At 46.7% G+C, this 14,001-nt stretch overlaps 1 protein-coding gene across 5 annotated transcripts in view; it reads right to left on the minus strand.

Moving 5' to 3' along the window:
- Positions 1 to 13,197, minus strand: part of CREBBP (CREB binding lysine acetyltransferase) — a 97,651-nt gene extending 84,454 nt beyond the window's left edge. For 3 of the 5 annotated variants that reach the window (XM_075515433.1, XM_075515434.1, XM_075515430.1), the window contains exon 1: positions 12,296 to 13,196. In XM_075515433.1, the coding sequence (XP_075371548.1) occupies positions 12,296 to 12,380 (85 nt within the window). In that variant the 5' untranslated portion in view covers positions 12,381 to 13,196. Of the gene's footprint in view, positions 1 to 12,295 lie in introns of all 5 variants that reach the window. The other 2 variants (XM_075515432.1, XM_075515431.1) reach the window with 1 other exon arrangement.
- Positions 13,198 to 14,001: the final 804 nt, after the last annotated feature.

The following is a 14,001-nucleotide window of genomic DNA, read 5'->3' on the forward strand; positions in this document are numbered from 1 at the left end:
AAAGCATTTGGGAATACTGCCTCTTAAAACCTAAAATAATCTACCACTCTTAAGCTCCTATGAGAAGGCTATACGTTAAGGTTAGGCATGGAAAGTTTACAGCTCTGCCAGCAGGAAAATAAAAAGCAGGTAAACAGCTTAGCACAGTGGCTGTGTAAAAATTCACTGAGTATTCAAATGTTCAGGCAATGATTAATCTTCCTACTTTTATATTTTAATCAGAGTTGTGTATGTTAAAAACATCAACACAAGGTACACTTTACAACAGTTATAAAATACAACAGAAAACAAAAGTCTACTTGAGCACATCTGCAACAAATTCATAAAGTTAAGAGATTGTCTTGGCAGTCATAAAAATAATAAATATATTCATACACATATACAAGTCTGCCATAATAAGAATGCAGCCCATTTCTACTGGTAGCAAAATGAGAAGTAACCTCAGTCCCCTCATCCTCACAGGAACATAACTGATCCCATTCTTAATGCTTCAACTATTCCTCAAAGTCAACAGCAGCTACCAAAAGTCAAAAAAAAGAGAGAGATGCCTTTGCCTTTACATACAGTTACCTGAAGCGATGCTCAAAAAATACCTGCACTGAGGAGACCCACTCCTATTACCAAGCTTTGTAGCTGCTCCATCTCTCAAACCTGCTGCTTACCTAGCATGCCTGCCTACCTTCGACAGGCGTACTCTTTGCTGGGTAAAAAACTGGCTGGATGGCCAGGCCCAAAGAGTTGTGGTGAATGGAGTTAAATCCAGTTGGTGGCCGGTCACAAGTGGTGTTCTCCAGGGATCAGTATTGGGGCCAGTTCTGTTTAACATCTTTATCAACAAACTGGATGAGGGGATCGAGTGCACCCTCAGTAAGTTTGCAGACAAGACCAAGATGGGCGGGAGCATTGATCTGCTTGAGGGTAGGAAGGCTCTGCAGAGGGACCTGGACAGGCTGGATGGATGGGCCAAGGCCAATTTTATGAGGTTCAACAAGGCTAAGTGCAAGGTCCTGCACTTGGGCCACAGCAACCCCATGCAATGCTACAGGCTTGGGGAAGAGTGGCTGGAAAGCTGCCCAGCAGAGAAGGACCTGGGGGTGTTGGTTGACAGCTGCCTGAATATGAGCCAGCAGTGTGCCCAGGTGGCCAAGAAAGCCAATGGCATCCTGGCTTGTGTCAAAAATAGCGTGGCCAGCAGGACTAGGGAAGTGATCGTGCCCCTGTACTCGGCCCTGGTGAGGCCACACCTCGAATGCTGTGTTCAGTGTTGGGCCCCTCCCTACAAGAGAGACATTGAGGGGCTGGAGCGTGTCCAGAGAAGGGCAACGGAGCTGGGGAAGGGTCTGGAGCACAAGGCTGATGGGGAGCGGCTGAGGGACCTGGGGTTGTTTAGCCTGGAGAAAAGGAGGCTGAGGGGAGACCCTATCGCTCTCCACAACTACCTGAAAGGAGGTTGTAGAGAGGTGGGGTTGGCCTCTTCTCCCAAGTAACAAGTGACAGGGCAAGAGGAAATGGCCTCAAGTTGCGCCGGGGAGGTTTAAACTGGATATTGGGAAATTTTACTTCACTGAAAAGGTTGTCCAGCATTGGAAGAGGCTGCCCAGGGAAGTGGTGGTGTCACCATCCCTGGAGATGATTTAAAAGACGATCCCTATTTAAAAGACGTTTGGATGAGGCACTTAGGGACAGGGTGTAGTGGTGGACTTGGTAGCGTTAGGTTTACGGTTGGACTCAATGTGTCCAACCTATACGATTCTATGATTCTATGCAAAAGAACAGAAAAAGGGGTCTTTATTTTAAAAGAGGATAGATTCCCTTAACTAATAAGGCACATACGCCTGATTTCAGTGCTCAGGAAGCAATAGAGGTGACTAAGGCTGCAGAGAGCCACCTTGTAGCATCTCGTCTCTCACACAACACTTCTGATCCTAAACCTCACACCTTTCATTATCTGTGTTACATAAAACCAAATGGCCTCTTAACAGAAGAGAGCCAAAAACAGAGATAACGTCTTTCAGAAGGTTTGGAGAAGCACTAGGCAACTACAACACCCCCACTCTTTCCAAAAGGCTCCTTTTCCAATGGGAGAATTTTGCCTTCTTTGAGCAGCTATTTTCACACGTAGAAGATAACCACACTTGAGACACACTCCTAATTTCAGTTTTATGAGCTTAAATGTCACAGTTTTCTGCCTTCCTGGATGACACTTTCAGCAACCAGAATAAAAAAAGATGTTCTGTTTCCTTCCAAGCCTTCTCAGAAGAAAAAACTGCTGCGTTCTCAGGAAGAACATTTTCATCTGTATGACTACTTGCAACTGTTATCAGGAGATTCTTTCTTAATATACATATTCCATCAATTAACTTGTTTCAACATCATCATTTTTTCCCCTTTAGCTCAGCCTGGAGAGGTAACAAACACTCTAAGGAATTTCTTTACACGATTTATTATCTCAAACATATCACACAGCACACAGGTGAAGAACTATCAAATTCAGTTTCATTTTTTTACAGCATAATCTCCACTTGAAACATGACTGGGAGTCTTCCTCTCCCAAACTTTGACTGCTCATCCACAGAGCAGACACTTAAGTCACACTGCAGTCCCACTACACAAGCAGTATTTTCACCGTGCCTTTCTTTCATGCCAACATAGCTGTTACATTTCAGTGAGCCCAATTTCGTTTTGTAAGGCTTCTTTCAATCATGCCAGACCCCAGCAGACAAAGCCGCAACAGTTCAGAGCTCCAGCCATTCCTTAAAATTCAATGTCAGGTAACTCAACAGCTATACTGTTTGGTGCAGTCCGCAATTACCACATCCATTGCAACCTCCTTTCGAGGTTTGAGGATTCTATAATTTATTGTTTCATAAAAGACAATTAGTACATTTAATGTTTTAGAGCAATTAAACAACACATTCATAAAAAAAATTCCAATAAGGAAACTTTACATTAGCATCTTAACCTAACAAGACACACAGAAAGACTGCAAACTGACACGCATCTGACCTTGACTTTCAGAAGAAGAGCATCACTTTTTCAGAACATAACATTTACCAACCAGGTGGAGAAAGACAGCAATGAGGCACCTGGCTGGGCCAAGGAGACCCTAAAGGCTGAGTGGAGGAGGGTGAGGGGGAAATGAGAGATCCAACAAGTGAGACCCGACAATGATGCGTCCCAACAAGTTATGGCTTACATAATAAGATATTTGGATATTTAACTAAATTTCTTTCTGCCTGATCTTTTGAGCTACTTGCATTTGGGATGAGAAAGAAACACAGTCTGGTTTGCCCATTCCTAAGTCAGCCGACTGGTCAAAATTCAAATATACTGATACACAGAAACAAGCCTCACCTTTAGGCATTCTAGGTATTTGCCTCTAGGAAGCTCATTAGAATAATTATCACAGTGCTCTCTTACTTACAGACTCACAGTCACTCAGGTTGGAAGGGACATCAGGAGGTCTGTAGCCCAGTCCCTCAGCCTCTTCTCAAAGGGCAAGTGCTCCAGCCCCCTGATCTCCTTGGTAGCCCTCCACTAAATTCACTCCAGCTCCTCCATGATCTTCCCAGTGATGGAAGGGACACTGACCTGTCTGTAATTGCCTGTATTGTCCTTTTAGCCTTTCTTGAAAATGGGTGTAACATGCGCCTTCTCTTGCTTTCCTGTGGCTGGGATTTTAGGGATAGGGAGATTGAGGAGGCGGCATTCGTTCTACCACACTTCCTTTCCAACTTGTCTTCTGGCAAAGCATGATTCTCCATAAGATGAATACCATTCAGGGTACAGACATGGAACTAAACAGCAACACAGTTCCTAAAATCAATTAAATTAGGTCCATTTTGTGCATCCCAATAACCAAAAGGGACACTATCAGCTTAGAATCTAGTTAATCTTAAAGTAGCTTCAAGCTCCTAAAATCTCCCCCAATCCATTTTTGTAAGACTTCAGCAACTAAGTGACTTTTCAAAACTGAAGCTCATTACACAGAGCAAACAAATCAAGAAGCTAATGAAAAAGAATCAGTTCTCTTCTAACCTCTATTGCAATACTACCAGTATTATTGATTCAGTTTTAAAAATGCTCCTGACACCAGCCCGAACACCAGACATACAAGTCAGGATGGGGAAAATGCACGTATCTATATCCCCTATACCACAACTAATGTGTGTGATAACAACAACCACCTGATATAGGAAAGACCAACTGTTCTGCCCCCAGCTTCTTTCTCATCTCCCTGAAAAGAGAATGGTATAAACTGAGATCCTTCCTTGATTACACCAAGTTTACTTCCTAGCCTCTCTTTCCACTTGCACATTGTGCATCACGATGTCTTAACCTCAAGTTTCTCTCTATGGTACTTATCCAAATTGTCTCCGCCATCTCTCTTTTGCTGTGCTCGTAATGAAAATACGATCTGTGTTGAAGGTCCAAAAAAACCTAAGATACCAGCTTCTTACAGGAATAATCCCTGTTTTCAGATCTACTTCTACTACCCTTCCATTAAAAAAAAAATAATCACAGATTGTTTTTAATAGTGGAACATTCAAGTAAAGTAGTATATAAGGGCACATTAAATGCACCTGGTACCAAAGTTACTATACAGAAACGAAAAATGCATTCAGAGAAGCAGCCGGTCTGTTATCTCTTCCCAGATGCCAGAGGAGAATAAAACCAAAGTAACCCCCCAAAAGCGTGGCAGAAACAGCCCAACAAGAGTGCTCACTCTGGTCTGCTTTTGGAAGCATCAGATGGCAAATGATGGATTGACTTCGCTTTCCTCTGGTCCTACAGAGCCTCTCCATAATCATTCTTCCTCTTAATTGTTTCCCAAGGTGTCTTCGCTATTTTAACACTATTGCTGTGTCTGCTCTTGCAAGTAACTTTAAATCCTACCCAGTTGCATCAACAACATGGACATGACTACTGTCACACTGCATGTGGCAATCAGGCTGCACACATTTACTGACCAAAAGGCTTCAGTAACTTTCTTTGCCGTAAGAGCAGAAATCTGGACAGAAGGAAGAGGCGGCAAGCAATCTGCCTATGGACTGCGAGACCACCACACCGGTAACATCAGCTTCTCATTCACAAGATCATCCTGGTGAAGACTAAATATTTTAGGGTTCTTGGAGCACGTTAATGGAAGCAAGATCTCCTTCTCATCCTATCACAAATTCACATATCTTTTCTGTTGCCCTGTTGTAACAGCTGACAAAACATTTAAGTTCGGGATGACCCTTTAAAAAGGAATCACCAGAGAATCCAGTAATTAATAGCGGGTACTTGCTTAAGGCAGCATGAAATGCAGTCTGTACCAAAACAGACTCTTCGCATGCAAATGCCTTCAGTTAGCTCACACAACTGACAGATCCACTGCTTCACATTAAGGCTGTGTCACCCCCACTGCACATCTGGAAAAAAATCAGCAGATAACATACAAAGACACAAATTATCTTGACAAACAAACTTTAACTGTGATGTTCTCTGGCCACAGACTTCTTATTAAATACATAGGTCAACACAAGGTGTTTCAGATTTTTAAATTGTTCAGTCCTCCATCCTCCCCGCAATAACTGACAGCATCGGTGGTGAGAACTCCGTGTTCAGTATTGCCTTCTAGCTCAGGCTGCTTCAAACACTCCCTTCAGCTACACAAGTCCTTCTCTGAAAGTTCCCACCTTTATGCACCTTCTGTAACAGAAGCACGGAGCAGGCCTCTTCTGCAAAGACTAAAATAGCAATGATTATATGTACTTGAAGTAATATTATGAAACAAACAGAGAAGTGTTACACAAGATTACTAGGAAACAGGCAAGTTTTGTGTCTCCTTTATGATGTATAATAGCCACAAAAAGCATGTTTCCGTTCTTTGTTTTAATGCCACTTTTTCCTCTCTATTTCCGATACCAAATTATAAGTGAAGGGTCGTTTGCTTGGCAACTCAAATTCAGCTGTGCAAGAACATACAACACAAAATAAACCAAACGCACATAAGGAAGCAACAGCAGACGTGCTTAAAACTAATGATTTTTATATATTTCACTCTAAAAAAAGCTTCTAACCGTAACTGACTGAATACAGAAAAACCAATGCCCTCACAAATCTATTTTACTTCAAAGCATTAATTTCAGTGAGATGAGGCTGTTCTGAATCACTCTCGTTAATACTTTCCTTAAAGGAGTTTATGAACCTTAGGAAGAAACTTCACAGCTACTACAAAACAGATTTACATTCAGTACTTACTGAATTCAAGTCTCTCGGTTATTTCCACGTTTGTTTGCTCCATTAGATGAAACTACACAGGAGATGACACAGAAGCTATGTCATCAACAACACCCACTAAAACAGCTCTCAAAGTACTGGCAGCAGTAAAGTTGGGCAGAGCAAGAGAGAAGCTCACGCTCTTCAGGTGTGACACACACAGACGGGGTCAGAATCTAATATTCCATTTTCCTTCCCGCTGTGCAACAGAAAGTAGCTAGCTCCCATGTCTGCCTCAGAGATGTCCAACAGCAGCAATGAAATAATGTCTACCTGTGAGACTGGGAGGCACATCACCTAGAAAGAGCAACTCATTTTGACAATGCTGTCTTCCTGAGGAAGTTCCCACAGCACCCTCAGAGAAGTTGGAGATTATTTTAGACTTACATATGTATAAATAAAAATACACACACACACACATGAAGTTATTGCAAATCAAAGATACTGTATTTATTCAATGTTCCAATTAAGATCCTTATTTCTCAATGGTGGTGAATAAGAAAAGAGGAAAGGCAAGACGAAGTGAAGCTTTTGAAGAGTATATGTTAAGAGACTTAGATTCTGAGTTATGATTGCAAATTACTAGTGATAATAGAAGTTTCAGTTTTCTTTTGATTCACGCTATGGTTCTGCACAATACTTCATAGTATTTGTTGAGACATCTCTATTAAAGACAGTTTTCCAAATAAGAGACTTAGGTTCTCTCTGTATTTTAGACATCTGAGAACACAGATGGAAAGCATAACATATGTTAAAAGGAAGATTTACAAAGCAAAAATTCTTGAAAGTGTAAACCAAATTAGGAGGGAAGTGTCAGATTTCTAAGCTATCCCACATGCTTTTTCATTGTATAAGAACAAACCCCAGAATTTTTCAAATCCTGTTTGTCAACTACCCCCTCCAGCCCAATTTCACATTAACCTGCAGTATTTTGCTGACAGAGTGAGATTATTGTTCATGTTCTTCTCTATTAGCAGGTTAACAACAGAAAGCAAAATCTCTAATAAAAATAAACACCAAGAATAGGTGGATTTTTAAAATGTGAAGTTGCAGATATAATAATGAAACACAGCATGTTGCTGTAGAAATAATTAATGGCACTGGACTATGACTCCAAGGAACATTCAGCCAGAATAGAAAGTGAATAATCTGCAACAGAAAACTGGGAATCATTTCACAAGCTATCAACAGATCTCTGGGGTACAACAAAGACTGACCCCCCGAGCACAGCCTTTATTCCTGCCTGCTGTTGGCAGGGCTTCTCCAGGAGCTCTATGCCACGGTATTTACCGTGTTAACTTTAAGTCATGGGGGAGTGGGGAGGAATCAATTTGACGAACTCCTAAGTACATATGCAATTATCACTCAAAGTATGAATTTTAAAAAAGGAAGGGGCCCGACTGTAGGACTGCGGACTGTCACATAAAATCAGGCCGGCAGATCATCTGCTCAACTTTTCATCTCACACAGATGTTAGTGTCAAACTCCTTGGAAAAAAAAAAATCTATAAAAACCCCCAAACAATGAGAAAGTATACAATAACCTGCTATCAGCAACGCTTCATGAATTGATAAGAATGAGCTGCGCTAGACTCTCAGTAAAGGAGCCAATTACTAATCTTACGAATCTCTTGTCCCAGATTACAACTGCAGGCATAAAGTTATGCAGGTCAGTCACTTACGGTGCAAAAAACCAATTCGGCTTGTATCAAACTTAATACAGATCAAAGTAAACATTTTTGCTTGGCATCATCATCTCCCATCCACCACCCTCCTCATTACATGTATATGGTAAGTCTTAAGAAACAATATAGCCATGAAATATCACACTGCATTGTTTTTCCCATCCCAGCTAGTTACAGTGCAAATACGACAAAACAAAGGATGTTCCTGTGAAATAATTACAACTACACACACTTCTTCACCTACATCTTTTCAGAAGAAGCATTTCTTCCCCTGATTTTCTGCTTATAAATCCAAGTCTGTTCACTTAATGGAACTATCCTTTTTTCTTATTCCAGGGAGATACGGAGAAAGCATGTGTATAAAAGCGATTCTTACTGTCGCAGCGCACAAATGACACTCAAGTTTTGCACATATCGTATAAAACAAGAGCAGACTGATTAAACAGGCTTCCATGAATCTTTTCAGCTATGCAGGAACGAACCCTTCTAAAACATACATACTAATGCTTTCGTGCGCACAAACAAAATCTGGTTTTAGATCACCGAGACATCAGTCCATTTGAAGTCTCAGCTAAGTATGTGAACATAAGCTTAGAAAGCCTCGCTGTCTCTCCTTAAGCTACTTTGTTTTAAAGGTAGTCCACCTCTTAAAACTAAATCCACAAAAATACACCTAGGTGGTTTTTGGCAGGAGAGTAAGATCAAATCAGGCTGCATATCGACACAAACTCCCTTCTGCAAAGTTCTGTAGCTCGCTGGGAGTTAGCCAGAGATCTACTTATCTCGGCACGTACAAAGGCACGTGCGACATGGCCGGTCTTCCCCAGTTTTAAAATACGGGCACTGCGATGCTAACACACTGGGCCATAAAGAGAACATGAATTACTGGAGATCTCAGCCTGCAGCTTTTGCAGCAGTAGCCATACTGCTTAATCTGTTTATGATGTGAAGTTGGGGAGGGAAAAAAAAAAAAACAACCACACACACAAGAAAGTATGAGTTGAAAATCCAGCTCTGATGGACTTTTGAAGCCACTCATTTCACCCTCTTTCCAACTTCACCTACTTTAGGAATTCATTAACTCATAGTGCCATTAAGGACACCCTCTGCTTTGGCCCAAATTATGATTTGTGGGTTCTGGAACTAGCATAGCTCTACAACAGCAGAAGGCTGCAGGGTACGTAGCAAACACAGATAGAGGCATTGCTTGCAATGCAGCAGAGACCACCACCAAGCTACCTGCAGAACCACGGTGAAGGGACACCTGAAGAACGCCAGCTTTGCTGCTGCTCCATTCAAGCACGTTTTTCACAATCTGCGTGCAGAGTTCAGACCAAGACCAGCTCAAGAACGCTGCCAGTTCACCGTATATTCTGCCGAAGGACCAATGCCAGCAATGTAAAAAATCACAACACTCAATGTTAAAATAATACGCTGCCATAACCAAAGTTACTGTAATTCTACTTTTCGTAAGAGTCCCTCATTTATTCTGCAGCACGCCAGATGAGAATGCCTTGTAACAGTTATAGAAGAGACAAATGCTTAGGTATGAAAAATACCGTGTACTTCATAAAGTGGTAATTAGACAAAAGCACTACTCCTACCTGGCTAGACAAGGAAAAATCTTTCCCATGGATATTTTACCACAGGAGTCAGCTTGTTCAATACTGTACAGCAATGGCAAGCTAAGTTAACAGCCACAAGTCTTAACCTTCCTTATTGACACACAGAGCGACGGCGCAACTGCAAAATGGGGCTATCATGAAACTTAACGATAGTCACAGTATACATTTCTGTTATCCCTTCCTCTCTACTCCCTTCTCTGAGACCACCCATTTGATTTAGCCGCTTAAGTTTAGCGGGAAAGGTCGTATTTTCAGAACGTAAGGAGACCAATTTCAATTGCACAAACTTTGCTCCGGTAAGCTGAGAAGCTATTTTTATCAGAAAGATTAAAGGCAGCTAAAATTTACCCTGACAAAAGGAGTTGCTTAACATCACCGCATCAAAGCATAAAGTGAAACATAAACAAGGATGAGCAGTTGCTTTCTGCCGAACATTCAGGTCTGCCATCAGACCCTTCGCCATCGCACCGCTACGCTCAGTTACAAGCATTTGCAGGCTCGGAGCCTGACTGTTCAGCAACAGAACTGCACAACCGGGCCTAACGCAACGTCTTTTAAAGCACGTCCCACTCACGCAAGCTGCAGCATCAAACAGTGTGGGTTTAAGACTGCAATTACAATTCAATTATCCAATACACAACTTACTGCTCGTTCAGGGCACAAGCCTCAAACCCATCTACCCAAGCACCTCTGGTCACAAAGGCAACTTTCCAGGTTGCAACATAACTTTTTCATTTAAGCCTTAGTGCAAGAGAGCAGCCTGTTTTAGGTTCAGGAGCAGGTATGTGATAGCAATCGCTACTCAGACTATTTATATTGCCTGCTACAATGCATAGAAACGTTCAGCAATCTTTCAACAAGCAGCATTAGCTGCTGGCAACAAACCTAAAGAGGTTTTTTTTTTGAAAAAGCACTTCTAAGTGCACAAATATTACCTGCACTCTCAAGCAGAGAGGTATTTTTGCCTGAAGAACACCGGGATGACGACAGAACGCTACGGACACACTCCTACTTGTTCAAAATACAACCTGGGGTTTGCCGTCCCTGGTGACCGAAGGCCCCCTCAGCCGTGCAAAACTTTATGCAGATGCTGGAGTTTACATATCTAGCACTGCAGAGAGCTCACCGAGACGCATTAGAACTTGCTGAACAGGACGTAATTATGACTGAAGCATTCCAGAACAGACCAAGTGAACTTCAAAAAAGAAAAGGGAAAAAAAAAAAAAAAGAGAAGACACCGCTTCAAACATCTTTCACTGGCTACCAGTACAGTCTAAAATGTCTAGCCGAAGAATTAAAGAAAAACTGTGCTTTCCCTGAGTTACTGTGGTGCATTTCGTAGCAACTTGCATTATCAGCCTTCCGTATGATATTCCGTCGCTTCCACGAAAGGGACTAAAGTAGTTCCATCTCAAGACCTCACCTAGATATTCTCTGCCAATTCTTACTCTCAATACAGGTTTTTTGGCATGTTTCATTTATTTATAGGCTGACAAGATTCCATTAAAAAGAAAAAAACCAAAAGGACTGAAGTATCTATAAGCTATTGCCAAATACAGATTTAAGCAAACCGAAAACCCCCACAGAATTTATCGGCTCAATTATAGTAATAATTTTTTCAGCCTATAAAAACACAGCATGCATAGCATGATTAACTTATCACTGTCCCTTTGACAAGATTCATTAATCTCTGAAAACAGAAATGCAAGTCCAACACGCTTCTTGTCCCTATAAAACCCACTGTTTCAGTGATTAGAACAGTTGGAACACTGAAAGACATCCGTACACGCACACATGCTCTTACGCACACACGTGCGTGTTTACAACGGGCACGCGCTTGCTGGAAATGAAAAATTTCGATGCGTTTTATTACCTACAAACCCATTACAATTGAAAAAAAAAAAAGCACATCGAAGACACTACGCGACATACAGACAAGTCGCAGCGACTGCCAGCCTGCTCGGCATTTCATCATGTAAGCAACCCCACAACTTAAAGTATTATCTGCAAATTGTTTGGTTTTTAAGGAAAAATGCTCGGAACAGGCCAAGCCAAGTGCCTTAAACCAGGGTCACAAGCGGGGGGATAAAAGCAGCAAAATATTAATATGCTATTAGGGAGTTTTTATTCCGTAGCGTGTCACACGCAGGCTGCCTGCATAGGGCTTTCAGTTGTGGGCGATACATGGGTTTTCAGGGGATAGGAACCCCGGCCCCCCGCTCCAGAAGCAGGGCGGTCGGTGTTTCTGCCGGCGGGGTTCTCCTCCTTCCCTGCCGCACCCCGCTCACCTGGGCACCCCCAGCATCCAAGCCGAGGCGGATCCCTCCACCCCTTCACCATTAAAACGAAGCGGTGGTCGATGATGGAGGAAAGGGAAAGGGAAAGGGAAATTCAACTCAAAGGCCTTACCCGTCTCTCCCGACCGCTATTTATAGCCGGGACGGTACTCGGCGTACGGGTCCCGCCCGGTAACTTCGACTGGAGGAGGCCCAACCGCTCCGGGAGGGATCCTTCCCCCCTTTCCCGGCACCTCGCCAGGCCGGTTCCCACCCCCGCCGGGAACCGAGGCAGGGCGGGCGGTTCCCCCCCCCCCCCTCCGGCGGTTGCCGGGCCCGGCGGTTGCCGGGCCCGACCGCCCGCCGGAGGCGGCGGGAGGGGGGGGGGGTGGGGGGGGAACCGCCGGTGAGGCCCGCCCGCCCCCGCACCGCCCCGCAGGCCTTACCTGTGCCATCGCTGGCGGAGAAGCCCGGCGAGTTGAGCTTGGCTCGCTTGGGGTTGGGCGGCCCGTCGAGTAAGTTCTCCGCCATGGTAGCCGGCTGGGCCGTCCGAGGAGAGGCCGCCGAGCCGGTAATCGTTGGCGAGGGGGCAGTCTGGGGGGGGGCGAAGCTCTCTCTCCCCGTTCCTCCAAAGGGGAGCCCACCGTCGAGCAACAGCGCCGCTCAGTGCCCGACCGGCGGCGGCCCCCGTTCCCCCATACCCGGGCCGGGCCGCCGCCGCCGCAGCAGGCCGCAGGGGAGGAGGGTTCGGGGCGGGGTGGGGAAGAGCCCAGCGCCCCCTCCCTGCCGGCCTCGCTCCTCCCGGCCTCTTCCCCCCGCCCGGCCGCCGCCGCCGAGGAGGTGCCCGGATGGCGGCTCAGTCAGTCACTCGGGGAGCATAGCGCCCCCCCGCCCGCTCCCCTCCACCTCGCCCCGTCCCCTCCCCTCCGCGCCGGGGGGTTCGCCCCGGCCCCGCGGCGGCCCCCGCCCGCCGCCCCCGCCCGCGGCCGAACCGCGGCCGAGGTAGGGGAGGGGGGGGGGGAAAGAGGAGGGAGGGGGGAAAAAAAAAATTAAAAAAACACAAAAAACCGGAAAAAACCGAAAACACCCAAAAAACGCCCCAAAACAATGAGCGCGGCGCGGCGGCGGCCGCGGCTCCCGGTCCCGGCGGCGGCGCTCGGTTGGCTCCGGCCGGCTCTGCCCCGCTGCCCCGAGCCCCTCTGCCCGTCGGCGGCGCTCCGCGCGGCTGCCCGTGTCCCGGCGGGCGGCCCCGCTGCCCCGGCCCGGCCCGGCCCGGCCCCGCTCCGCTCGCGCCGCGCTCCGGCTCCGCGACAAGATGGCGGCTGTTGATTCCTCAATTAAAAAAAAAAGTTTTTTTTTCTCTTCTCTTTTCCAGAGACCATGGGGGCGGGGCCGGGGCGGGGCCTGCGCCTTGCGTCACCGCGCACGGGCCACGCCCCCCGCCCCCGCCGACGCCGGAAAGGCGCGAGCGGCGCCGGAAAGAGACGAGATCGTCCTCAGTTGCTCCGCGGAGGGCTGCGGGGACGGGCGGCGGCGGCGGGGCGGCGGCGGGGCGCGCGCGCCCCCGCCCCCGCCCCCGCCCCGGTGTTCCCCTGCGCTCGTCCCCCTCAGGAGCCCCTTCGGCGCCCTCGCAGCTGCCCGTTCGCAGCGTCCCCCTCGGCCGCCCCCAGTCGCTCGCCTCAGTCTCCCCTACTTGCCCCCGTCAGGGTTCCCCCCCTCGGCACCCCCGCAGCTGCCTCTTCACAGTCCCCCCTCGGTCCCTTCGCAGTCGCCCCACACGGTGCTTCCCCTCAGCCACCCACAATCTGCCTCTCGGTCCCGCCGCGGATGTCCCCTCTTCAACGTCCCCTCTCAGCCTCCCCTCGGTCCCCTCACAATCGCTCCACACGGTGCCTCCCCTCAGCCACCCACAATCTCCCTCTCGGTCCCGCCGCGGATGTCCCCTCTTCAACGTCCCCTCTCAGCCTCTCCTCGGTCCCCTCAGTCGCCCCCTGCGTTATCCTCCCCTCAGTCTCCCTCAGTCCCGCAGTCTCGCTCCTGCCGAAAACGTCCCCTCTCAACGTCCCCCTCACAGCGTCCCCTCCCGAGGTCTCCCCTCGCTTCCCCCAGGGCTGAGGCGCAGCAGCACCCAATGCCCCGGTGGAGTCTGGAG

This window comes from Mycteria americana, chromosome 12 (genome assembly GCF_035582795.1).
Source record: "Mycteria americana isolate JAX WOST 10 ecotype Jacksonville Zoo and Gardens chromosome 12, USCA_MyAme_1.0, whole genome shotgun sequence".
NCBI lineage: Eukaryota > Metazoa > Chordata > Aves > Ciconiiformes > Ciconiidae > Mycteria > Mycteria americana.